Source organism: Gracilinanus agilis, chromosome 3 (assembly GCF_016433145.1).
Source record: "Gracilinanus agilis isolate LMUSP501 chromosome 3, AgileGrace, whole genome shotgun sequence".
Classification (NCBI taxonomy): domain Eukaryota; kingdom Metazoa; phylum Chordata; class Mammalia; order Didelphimorphia; family Didelphidae; genus Gracilinanus; species Gracilinanus agilis.
The window spans coordinates 15,567,555-15,580,266 of record NC_058132.1 but is presented as its reverse complement, the minus strand read 5'-3'; the positions used below and the strand labels follow the sequence as shown (position 1 = coordinate 15,580,266).

At 40.5% G+C, this 12,712-nt stretch overlaps 1 protein-coding gene across 1 annotated transcript; it reads left to right on the top strand.

Annotated features, from left to right (window-relative positions):
- The first annotated feature begins 6 nt into the window (after positions 1–6).
- On the top strand, positions 7–12,262 carry LOC123240774 (olfactory receptor 10A7-like). The gene is made up of 2 exons (XM_044668487.1): positions 7–118; positions 11,262–12,262. Exons 1-2 carry the CDS (start codon positions 7–9, stop codon positions 12,260–12,262), a joined length of 1,113 nt encoding a protein of 370 aa, XP_044524422.1.
- The last annotated feature ends 450 nt before the right edge of the window (positions 12,263–12,712 follow it).

Below are 12,712 nucleotides of genomic sequence, written 5' to 3'. Positions count from 1 at the left end.
CAACCGATGGATGGTGAGGGCAGCTTAAACCCGAGCCTGCAGCCTCAGAGACCTCAGGCGAAGCCCTGGAGGATTGGCGGACAGATGTGTGAAGAGATATTACTGCTCTGTGAGCAGGGTAGGGGAATGCTGGTCACAGCAGGCAGATGGCCCAGTGCCCTTGGTGGCCCCCAAGGTGGCACAGGAAAATGAAGTATGGTCTGGGGTCTCGGGCCAGCGAGATCTAGTGTCAGAATGATCATATTACACTATTTCAAGGAGCCAGAAAGTCACTGAAAAGACATGATCTGGGAATAAGAAGACCTAGGTTTGAACTCTAGCTCAGACCCTCATTTGTTTTGTGACCTTGGACAAGTCACTTAGTCCCTTTGGGCATCAGCTTCCTCTTTTATTAAGATTAATAATACTTGTACTATGGACCTCACCAAGTGGCTTTGAATATAGTGGTAGGTAATGCTAGGTAATGTGGTGGATAGAATGCCAGAGCTGGAGTCATGAAAGTCCTGAGTTCAAATGTGGCAGTTATAAGCTGTGTGACTCTGGGCTAGTTACTAACCTCTGTCTGTCTTAGTTTCCTCATCTGTAAAATGGGGATTACCTCCTGGGGTTGTTGAAGGATAACATTATACATATGTAAATAATCCTCAGAATATATGCATATATATACATATATATGCTCACATATATGTTTTACCTATGAGGAAACTAAGGCAGAAAGAAATTTGCCCAGGGTTCCATAGCTAGAAATGACCTGAGATCTGATTTGAACTCAGGACTTTCCTGACTCCAGCTCTGGCATTCTTTCCATTGTATCACCTGGCATTTTAAAACTATCCTCAAAGTAACCCTGTGAGGTAGATAGGGCAAGAATTATTCAGCTTAATAAAAGGGGAACCTGAGGCCCGAAGGGACTTTGTGACTTGACCAAGGCCAAAAGCCAGGTAGTATCTGAGCAAATATGTCTGTATGCTAATATACATATGTGCAATAGAAGCTACGTGGTCCAGTGGATGGAGTGCCAGGACTGCAGTCAGGAAGACTCAAATTCTTGAATTCAAATCTGGCCTCAGACACTTACTAGATGTGTGACCCTGGGCAAGTCACCTAATCCTGTTTGCCTCATCTGCAAAATGAGTGGGAGAAGGAAATGGAAAACCACTCAAGGTTCTCTGCCAAGAAAACCCCCAAATGGGGTCATGAAGAATCTGACACAATGGAAATGTCTGAACAATAATACCATATGTGTGTTTATATATGTGCATGTAATGTGTATGTATATACATGCAATCTGTACACACATATACACATAGATGTTTTTATCTCTGTGTATATATATATGTGTGTGTATTTATGTGTATATATTTTTCTATCACTTATCTATATCTCTACCTCTATCAAACTATTTCTGTCTTTTTATCTCTCTGCCTATGTATATCTATCTTATCTCTCTATTTCTATCTCTCTCTAATCTCTGTATTTATATATCTTTTTCTAATCAACTCTTTCTGTATCTCTATTGAGATCTATCATCTATCTCTATATTTATCTAATCTCTCTATCCATCCAACCATCCATCCATCCATCCATTTATTTATCCTTCCATCTATTTATCCATCCATCTATCCATCTACCCATCCATCCATCCTTCCATCCATTTATCCATCCATCCATCTATCCATCCACCTATTTATCCATCCATCTATTCATCCATCCACCTATTTATCCTTTCATCCATTCATCCATCCATCCATCCATCCATCCACCCATCCTTCCATCTATCTCTCTATCCATCTCTAGCTCTCTGTCTATCTATCTGTTTGTCTGTCTCTCTCTCCCCATCCAATTTCTCTCTGATTATCTCTCCATCTATCTATCTGGCACTATGAACCTAAATGTGGTAAATAGTAGCTCTTCTTGTTTAGGTGTGGTCCCTTATTGAACATTGCTGCTCTTATTTCCACCCCCCCGCCCCCCACCCCCGCTACAGTAGCGATCTCTCTGTGCCCTAGCAGATAGAGATTGTGAGTTGATGCAGTGACAGTTTTCATGCCCTGATGCCCAGGGCTCTCTTGATAAACACATTCAAATTTAACTGGATAACAGAGATACCTCCAGGGCTAAAGGAACTGGCATTGACTCTGGGGAGGCTCTGGGTTGAAACCCCATCTATCATAGTAATATTAATAATAGGCAAGATTTACACAGCACCTATTATGTGCCAGGAACTACACTAAGTGCTTTATGAACATTACCCTCTGTGAGCCATACAACAACCCAGGGAAGTAGGTGCTATTAATATATCCACTTTACTAATAAGGAAACTGAGACAAAAGTTAAGGGACATAAGCTAGTAAGCAAGTGAGGCTGGATTTGAACTGACTGTAAGTGTACTGCTTAAATCACCTAGACATGAGTTCAAATCCCTCCCTACACACTTTAAAAAAGTAACCACTGATATCTGTTTTAGTAAAAAAAACTAAAACAGGAGGGCAAGGGCTAGGCAAATGGGGTTATGTAACTTGTCCAGGATCACAAGCTAGAAAGTATCTGAGATCATATTTGAACCCAGGTCCTCTTGACTTCAGGTCTGGTTCTTTATCCACTGAGCCACCCAGTTGCTCCACTTAGATTCTTTTTGATTACAATCTTAGTCAATTATTCACCCTCCAGCAGCCTCAGTTCAGTCCTTTGTAAAATGAGGGTATAATATGAGGTAGCTAGGCTAGACAGTGGATAGAAAGTTGGACTTGAAATACAGAAGACCTGAGTTTGAATCCTGCCCCAGACACTTATTAGCTATGTGACCCTGGGCAAGTCACTTAAACCTTCTCAGTTTTTTACGGAGGTAAAATGGGCATAATAATAGCACCTACTTTTCAGGATTCTTGTGGGGGGTTCAGTGTGATAGCATGTGTAAAGCACTTTGCAAACCTTAAAGGTGCTATAGAAATAATGGCTTTCACCTGTGTACTACTACTGCTGTTCCTACTTCCCCTCCTATTACTACTATTACTACTACTACCACCACCACCACCACTACTCAGTCTCATAGAGTTGTGAAAATAGAATTAAATGACATATGCAAAGTTCTTTGAAAAATTTAAAAGGCCACATAAATGCTAGCTACTATTAATCATCTTTGTGGGCCTCAGTTTCCTCATCTATAAAATGAGTGGATGGGATTGATGGCCTCTTTAATCCCTCTCTGCTTTAAATTATATAGTTCCATGATCTTGGTAGCCCTCCTCTGGACATCTTCCAACCTTTTAATGTCTTTCCTAAAAATAAGGTGTGAAGAACTGGACCCATTACTTTAGATAATCTGAGCCATACAGAATTCAGTGGGACTCAGACCTCCCTAGTTCAGGATACCAAGGCTCCTTTGATGCAGTCTAGGATAGCACTGGACATTTTGACTACCCAAACATACCGTTGATTCAAATTGAACTTTTCGTTCAAACCCCCAGGCCTTTTCCAGGTAACAATCTTTCCTTATTTTTGTACAAACAAAGTAGGTTATTTAACCTAAATACTATAAAACTTTAAATTTCATTTAACTAGATTTTAACTCTTCCCATTGGCAATCATAATGTATTTGGGTTCTAACTGTGCCATTTCCAGTTTGTGCCATCAGATAGCCCTGCCCTCTAAGTCTTTGTCAAATTCCATGATAAAAATGTCAGACAGCATGGAACAAAACACGGGTCTCCAGGGCATTTCTCTCCAGACTGCTCTCCAAATTAGCATTGACCCATTAATGATTACTCTTTGAGTTTGGTCATTGAGGGTGTCCCAAACCACTTAAATGTTTTATAATCTAGTCATATCTCTCCATGGTTTTTATTTTTTTAAACTTCCACCTCTGCTCTTCAGCTCAGATCCCTAGTTTCTTTCAAGATTCAGTTTAAGTGCTATTTTCTTATATGAATTCATGCTGCCATCACTGGGAACTACCTTTGCTCTCCTATTTTCACCTTTCATCCTCTCCTGTGGTCCACAGGCTGCTTAGATGAGATGGGAGCCATGAGCTTTATTTATTTTCATGCAAAGGAGGAAGAAAGTCCTTGCCATTAACCCTGCCATTGCCTCCTACAGGCCAACAGGCCTTGCTACCTACCCTGTCTTTAAACTATCATCTATCCATCTCTCTTTCTCTCTATCCATCTCTCTATCCATCCATCCATCCATCTATCTATCTATCTATCCATCTCTATCCATCTCTATCTATCCATCTGTCTCTCTCTATCCATCTCTCTATATATCCATCTATCCATGCCTCTCTCTATCCATCTATTCATCTATCTATCTATCTATCTATCTATCTATCTATCTATCTATCCATCTCTATCCATCTCTATCCATCCATCTGTCTCTCTCTATCCATCTCTCTATATATCCATCTATCCATGTCTCTCTCTATCCATCTATTCATCTATCAATCTATCTGTCTATTTATCTATCCATCTATCCATCTGTCTATCTATCTATCTATCTGTCTATCCATCTCTCTTCCTTTCTATCCATCTCTCCATCTCTCCATCTCTCTCTCTCTCTCTCTCTCTCTGTATCCATCCATCTTACAGATAAGATTAGCTCAAACTCTAATTCAGAACAACCACGCTCACTTAGTTTGGGCCCTGATCGATTCTCACTTGGATTATTGATCAATCAGTCACTCAATGTACAAATATTTATTAAGTGCTTACTATATGAAAGATATTTTGATGTATGTGTATACACATATATACACCTATAACTGTTCATCTGTATGTGTATGTGTTATATAGTTATATCTTCCCAATGCATGACACATAGTAGGCACTTGATAAAGGATTGCTGATCGATCGATCGATTGATTGATTGGTTGGTTGATCGTATACAAATCCCCTCTCAGTGAGCCTTGTTTTCTTCATACCAAGTGAAAGAATTGAACTAAAGGATATCAAAGCTTTATTTGGGCTCTGAAATGCCATGTCTATGCATATATCAGCATATTTTCTAAAAGTCTTACTTTACTGTGTGTTACATACATATTTGCTATTTATTTATGTACATAACTATATAGCAAAACAGCTTTCATGTAGCAAACTTTTAATAAATGTTTGTTGATTGAATGATTGATTGATAATCCAAATGACAGGTGATGAGAACCTGAATGAGGGTGGTGGTTGTTATGGTAAAGTGTGACAATCTCACACTTAAAAAGGAGGTTAGGGTTATGAACAAAAATGTTTGAAACCAAGCTAGCTGTCTCCCTATACTATCTTCGCTTGGGAAGCAAAGGCAGATAAGGCTAATGAGCTCATTTTCCCTATTGGCTGGGTCCTGTGGGGAGTGCTCATGGCATTCCAGTTCTAATAGCCATAGCCAGATATTGAAATTCCTCCCTCTTAAGCTCTCAGACAACTGTGAGTGGGCAAAACCCAAGGTAGGTCTATTCTTCCTCCTTTGGTGTGGCCATAATTTTTGATTAGTCAACATGGTATAGAAAAGATCACTAGAGCTAGATTCAGGAAACCTGGGTTCAAATCATGGACCTGACATTGCTGCAGGGTCATGGGCAAACCTCGCATAGCTGTGTGGGCAAATCACTTAACTCCAGATCTCACTTTCTACCTTACCAAAGCAGGAATACTGAGCACTAAATGAGGATGGGGAGTGTGTGCGAATGATTATTCAGAGAGAGAGGAAGCTATAAGAGACTGATTTCCATTCTACATGTGAAGATATCTGGCCCTGCCCTACCTCACTATTAGTCCTTTGAAAAGAGGCTAGACCAGCTTGTCTCTCCACCAGAAAGCAATATGCACTTCCCTGACTACAACATTTTCCTATCTCATGAGGCTCAGAAAAATTAAGTGACTTTCCCCAAGGTCCAACAAACAGTAAGGCCTCAGGCCCACATCTTTCTAAGCCTTATTTTCCTCATTTGTCAGATAGGAATAAATTCATCTGACATTATTCTTGTGAAGCAGGGCCTGGGTAAAACTTTATATGCCACAGGAGTGATTTTTATGTTTTCCCACAGGTCAGGTAGTGGAAATGGCACATACTATTATCGTTAAATAGAGAGACAAATTCAGAATGATAGATGGATAGAAAGATTGGAAGATGGAAGAATAGGAAGATATATGTACATATGTGAATAGAGGATTAGTATGGATGTGGGTAGATAGATAGTAAATCGATAAATACATGATAGGTAAATGGACAGATGGATAGATAGATGGATGGATAACTAGACAGACAGATAGATAGATGGATAGATGGATAAGTAGACAGACAGACAGATAGCTTAGATAGGTAGATAGAAAGATAGATAGATAGATAGATAGATAGATAGATAGATAGATAGATAAAACTTTTACTGTTTTAAGTGCTTACAATGTACTTGTGCTCTGCTAAGTGTTGGGGGTACATATAAATAAGTAAGACAGTTCTTGCCCTAAAGGAGCTTCTACTCTAATGGGGAAGACAGCACATAAAGCAGGCACAGAAGAGGCAGGAAGACTACTTAGCATTTATATAGAATTTTAAGGTTTACTAAGAGCTTTACATGTATTATCTTCCTTGATCTACAATAGTCTTGTGAAGTATGTAATATTGCCCTCATTTTATAGATGAGGAAACCAAGTGAAAGAGAAGTTAAGTGGTGTGCATGAAGCTGCTAAGTACCTGAGGTACAATCTTAACTTGGGTCTTCATTACTCCAGGTCTCCTATATTCTATCCATTGTGTCCTCATGTTGCAATGATTTTTTAGGGGGAAAGGAGGTTGAGGGGGATGATGGCAATGCAACTTTTAGAAATGAGATGGAGTCCTAGTTCCTAGCAATAGAAGGCAAAAGGTTTACCTTTCAGAGCTAGAGAAAGCCAGAAGAAGAGAAACAAGTTTTGGAGGAGGAAATAGTATTATTATTCATTCAGCCAATTAATCCCTGGTTAGAATTCAGTGTTGGTAAAGTTAGGATCATGGTTTCTATTCTCCTCATAAAGGTCAGGGGTTTGACTTTACCTATTCTCATGTCATTTACCAAGTGTCTTACTAATTGTGCTTTGGATCCCTCACAAGTGGTGAGTGGTTAAGTGTGTAAGAGCAGTTGCACCTATTTGGCTTAAATAAGAGTTGTCTTAGGGGGCCATGATCACTATTTTTGGAATTGGCTGAGTTATCTGTCACATAAAAGATGGATTAGGCTCATTCTTTTTAGCTTCTGGAGCAGAACTAATATTAATGAGTGGAAGCTAAGGATGGCAGCAATGTGGTTTAGTGAGAAGAGCTGCAGATTGAAATTCTGTTAGCTCTGGAGCCACTGGTGATTCCTCATCCTTAACAGTGAAGGGTCTGGACAAGATGATTTCTAGCACACTTTCCTGATGTAGACCATATGCTAAGGAAGTACATTTTGGTTTTATGTAAGGGAGAGGTTCCTAATAATTAGAGATTTTCATCAATGGAAGAGGATTTCTCATGGAAGAGAATTCTACATTGCTGACAATATTTAAGGAGAAAGGAAAGAAATAAACATTTATTAAGTGCCTAGGCACTGTGCTAATTGAATTATAAGTATTAACCTCATTTGATCCTCACATCAACCATATGAGGCAGGTATAATTATGGTCCCCATTCTACAGTTGAGGAAACTGAGACATAGGTTAAGGATGAAGTAAGACAGACAAGTAGGAAAGAAGGAAGAAGGCCAGAAAAAATGAGGAAATAAGCATTTATTAAATACCTACTATATTCCAGGCACTGTGCCAGATGCTTTACAAATATAATTTAACAACAATAATAGCTAACATTAATATAGCACCTACTATGTGCCAGGCACTGTGCCTAAGAGCTTTACAATTGTTATCTCATTTGATCCTTATGACAATACTGGGAGGTAGGTACTGTTATTATCCCCATTTTACAGTTAAGAAAACTAAAGCAAGGAGTTAAGTGATTTGCTCAAGATTGCACAGCTAGTAAATGTCTAGAGGCTGGATTTGAACTAGGTCTTCCTGAGTCCAGGCCCAGCCCTGTATGGGAAGTGAGTACTGCAAATAATTTCATTTTAGAGTTGGGGAAACTGAGACAGGAAAAGACTAAATGATTTTTTCCAGGTCACATAGGTTTGAACTCAGATATTTCTTCCTGATTCCATGCCCACCATTCTAGTTCCTGCACCCCCTAGCTGTCAAAGAGGTCAGCCTTTGTGGTTGACCTCTGAGCATCCCTTCAAACCCTTAGATTCTGGGAGTTGGGATTTTAGCTCACTCTTTCCAAAAATTCATTATTTCTCTACCATCCCTGGGGAAGCAGAAATGTACTGTACAAGACCAAGAGCCACCATATGTTTTTTTTTCATCTGTTTATGAGTTATCTTCCCTCTCCATTCCATCTTCTCCACTTCCATTTAACCATGCATTGAACAACTTTCTACGGAGACTTCTTTGAAATTAGCTAAGATATTCCTGACATGATTGACATGTCAGTGAAATGGGATCCATATCAATGAAGAAAGGACCAGTACAGATGAAATCACAGATCTCCAGAATATCAAAGCATGACATTGAGTCCAGAGAGACTCCACAGGGAAACAGTATGAAATAACCCAGAGTCAGAGATACATAAATAATGGGTAAGAGAGAGCTTTTAAAGTATGGGAGCCATGAAGACCTCTCAGGGGGTAGAAGGGAACTATGGGAATTCTGGTCAACAACTCCATGCCATTCCATACACATTTCTTGAGGTCCTCTATGTGCAAGTGTTGGGGTTATAAAAGTGACAATGAGATAATAATCTCCTCAAAAAGCTTATATTCTATTGGGGTTGAGGTTATGTTGTTGATGAGAGAGAGTACAATCAGGAAAGGTTTCATATATGAGGTGGCATTTGAGTTGTATTTTGAAAGGTGCTAGTATTTTCAAGGTGGAGGGGAAGGGGAAGTGTATTCCAGAATGGGAGACCACTTGTATAAAGTCTGGAGATGGGAGATAGACTGCTCTAAAGAACAACTAGAAGGCCAGTTTGATCCTGAGAGAGTTTATGGAGTCAAAGTCAAATTATGTAAAATGAGATTGGAAAAGTGGATGGGAACCATATTGTGAACTTTAATGCCAAGATGAAGAATTTGTATTTTACCATAGAAGCAAGAGAACCTACTTTTTTCAGTAGGAAGATGACAAAGTTATGGATGTGTTTTCAGAATGTTGCTTTGGCAGCTTTGGGAAGGGTGGATTTGGAAAAGAAGGGTCAAAGAGACTATTAGAATAGTCAAGTTGAAGGAAGCCTGAATTAGGGAGAGGTTTGTATAAGTAGAAAGAAGAAGAGAGACACAGAAGATGTAATGGAGGTTGGATTGGTAATTTTTGGCAATTGATTGAATATCAAAGTAGGAGAGGTGAGAGAGTCCACGGCAACTCCAAAGATGTGAACCCATTTGTTTAGAAGAATAGTGGCATTAACAAAACAGGGGAATTTAGAGGAAGGATGTGGAGGGAAACGTAGAAGAAGACCTTTCTAATTCAGGAAAAAGGGGAGGATTTTGTCTTTGGTGACTCACCAAAACTTGCTACTAAGGAGATGATTTAAATTCAACAAAATTCAATGAGCACTTATTAAGCACCTACTGTGTGTTTAATCCCTTCAAATCTCCAATGTTCTATGCTTCTTGGCTCAGTGAGCTTAAGTGATTTACCTAGTAACACAGCTTGTCTCTAAGATGGGATTTGAAGCCAATGTTAGCTTCCTGATAAAGTTTAGATAGACAGAGTTGTTGTCCTAATGGAGCTTGGTGGAGGGGAAGGAGGATAGGTGGTGGCAAGAAAAGACATAAACATGGATGGAAAATAATGCAGAGAAAGTTATTATTTAGGTGTAAAACCAATCACTAGGCAAGTCTCACTGACCAAGATAGGAAGCTATGTTGGAAGGCCCCCTAGACAAGAGGGTATTTGAGTTGGGCTTAAAAGTGTTAGTAGAATTCAACTGGTGAAGAGAAGGATATGTAGGATATTCCAGTGACGAGGAATAGCAGGAAATGGAAGAACAGAGAAATGGAAGAGCAGAGAGAATGTCTAGAAAAACCCAGGGTACTCAGTGTGGCTGGAACATAGAGTGAAGAAAGGAGAAAAGTATAGGCTAAGACTTGTAAAGGAGGCTATCTAGCACTTACTACCAAAGGTTCATCACTTAGCCCTTTGTACCTCAACGTCCTCATTTGTAAACTAAGGATAATAACATCTATTCTACTACCTTGATAGCTTATAGGGAAAGTGACTGGATCAGTGGTTTCTTTGGCACAGGGAACTCCCAAGTGAGGAAATTTCCTCCCCCAATGCGGGCTGGCACCTTTTCTACAACATATTATCATTAAGAGTTGGCTAGAATACAAAGGGATTAAATGACTTGCCCAGAGTCATACATCCACTAGATGTCAAAACCAGATTCCTTTGGTTTTGGGGCCAGCCTGCTCTATACTATGCCACCATTACCTAGTGAGAATCAAATACCACACATAATGCATTGAAATCAGAAAATGCTATCTAAAAATCTGCTCTTACCTATTATAATGACATCATTTGGAAATATCTCCAGGATTCTCTAAATCCTACTTAATGACAAATTTCTTGGTTCCATAGATTTCTACAGATAAGAATTGGGTTAAATTGGCACAGGAGGTGTCATCTAACTCTGCTGTCCCATGATATCCAGAAATTCATCAATTCCTGGGAAGGATATTTAGAAAATAGTAGCATTTCCTGACATTCGTAAAGGCCTCTAAAGTTTTCAAAGCACTTTACCATAACATTTGATTCTCCCCAAAACCCTGCAGTGTATGTCAGAGAACCACTGGCTCATAGATTTAGGGCTGGAAGAGATCCTAGATGTCATCTAGTTTGCTCTGCACCAATTTTACAAAAGATTACTATGGCTCAAGGAGGTTAAGTGATTTGCCTAAAGTCATACAGCTTGAGTCTGAAGTGGGATTTGAACCCAGTGCTGATTTGCTAACTCTAGAGCTTGATCCATTCTACCACATTGCCCATTTTACAAATAAGGAAACTGAGTCTCAAAAAGTTATGTGGATTTTCCCTTGGCCGGTATCAGAAGCAGGATTCAAATCCTCTCTCTGTTTTGACCAGTATTGAGAGACAAACATCCAATTCTTTCTGCTGGCTTTTCTTATGTACATAAACATGCATGGCTTTTGTTTGTTTTTTTTTTTGCTACAGGCTCCTTTTGTACTCTTGAACTCATCATTTCCCTTCTAGGTGGTGCCTCCTCAAACATGTCTGGACTCTGGGCACAGATGCATTCCAAGGACCCCACTGAAAGCCTGATTGGGAGGAACCAGAGTTCTGTCCTGGAATTTGTCCTCTTGGGTTTTTCCCATGTTCCCAGGCTGAAGCTACTTCTCTTTGTGTTGTTTCTGGGGATGTTTCTAATCACAATACTGGGAAATGGTCTCATTGTATTCCTGTCTATGGTTGACGCTGCCCTCCACACACCTATGTATTTTTTCCTCCGGAATTTGGCCCTGGTGGAGATCTGCTTCTCCTTGGACATTGTGCCCAGGATGCTAGAAAGCCTGGTGGCTGATAGGAGCATCTCCCTGCCAGGCTGTGCCCTCCAGCTCTTTCTCATTCTGTCCTGTGTCACATCAGAGTGTTTCCTCCTGACCGTGATGGCTTATGACCGCTATGTGGCCATCTGCCACCCACTGCACTACGGGGTCCTCATGAGTCAGCAGCTCTGTCTCCTTCTGGCTGTGGCATGCTGGGTAGCAGGCATTCCCGTTTCCCTGCTCTTCACCATTTGGCTCTTTCGCTTCCCTTTTTGTGGGCCCCGAGGGGTTCGCCACTTCCTCTGTGATGTGGCACCACTCCTGAGGCTGGTGTGTGCGGACACTTCTGTCTTTGAAGCCTACATCCGGGTAGCTACAGTTCTTGTTCTAATGGTCCCCTTCTCCCTCATCACTGTGTCCTATGGCCGCGTTCTGGCTGCTGTGGCACGCATGCCTTCCGCCACTGGGCGCCATAAGGCCCTGTCCACATGTGCTTCCCATTTTCTTGTTGTGACTCTCTTTTATGGCACAGCTTGTGTCATCCACCTCCAGCCCAAGTCCACCTACTCTCCTGAGAGCAAGCAAGTTGTGTCCTTGTCCTACACCCTTGTCACTCCCATGCTCAACCCCATCATCTACAGCCTGAGGAACAAGGAGGTTAAAGCTGCTCTCTGCAGGGTTTTAGGCAGAAAAAAAGGGAATGCCTAGATGGCTTAAAATCCATTGTCTGTTATAGATTATAACTAATGATGGAAGGGGGTGGGACCACTGAGAGCCAACATCAGGAGACTGTGGGCAATGGAACTGCTTTTTAGGATCATTATTATAAATCCCTCCTACAGAATCCCAAAGTATTGGTCATATGGTTGCCCTGGAAGACCTCTTGTGATTTAGAACATACCATTTTTTGTATCTGATATCAAACCCAATCCTTATATCAGAGACCCTTATGACATGAAAGGAACAGGGTCACCTTGGAAGACTTTTTACTTTATTGGTTCATTTCCTACTCCTAGGAAAGTTGGAGAAATCCTTACCTGAAATCTCTCATCAAAACAATTTCGAGTGAGTGGTGGTTGTTGTTCTTGACTTGTGTCTGACTCTTTGTGACTTGTATATTTTCCTCCTGGAGCCACTGTGGCTCTCTGTTGCCTCCAG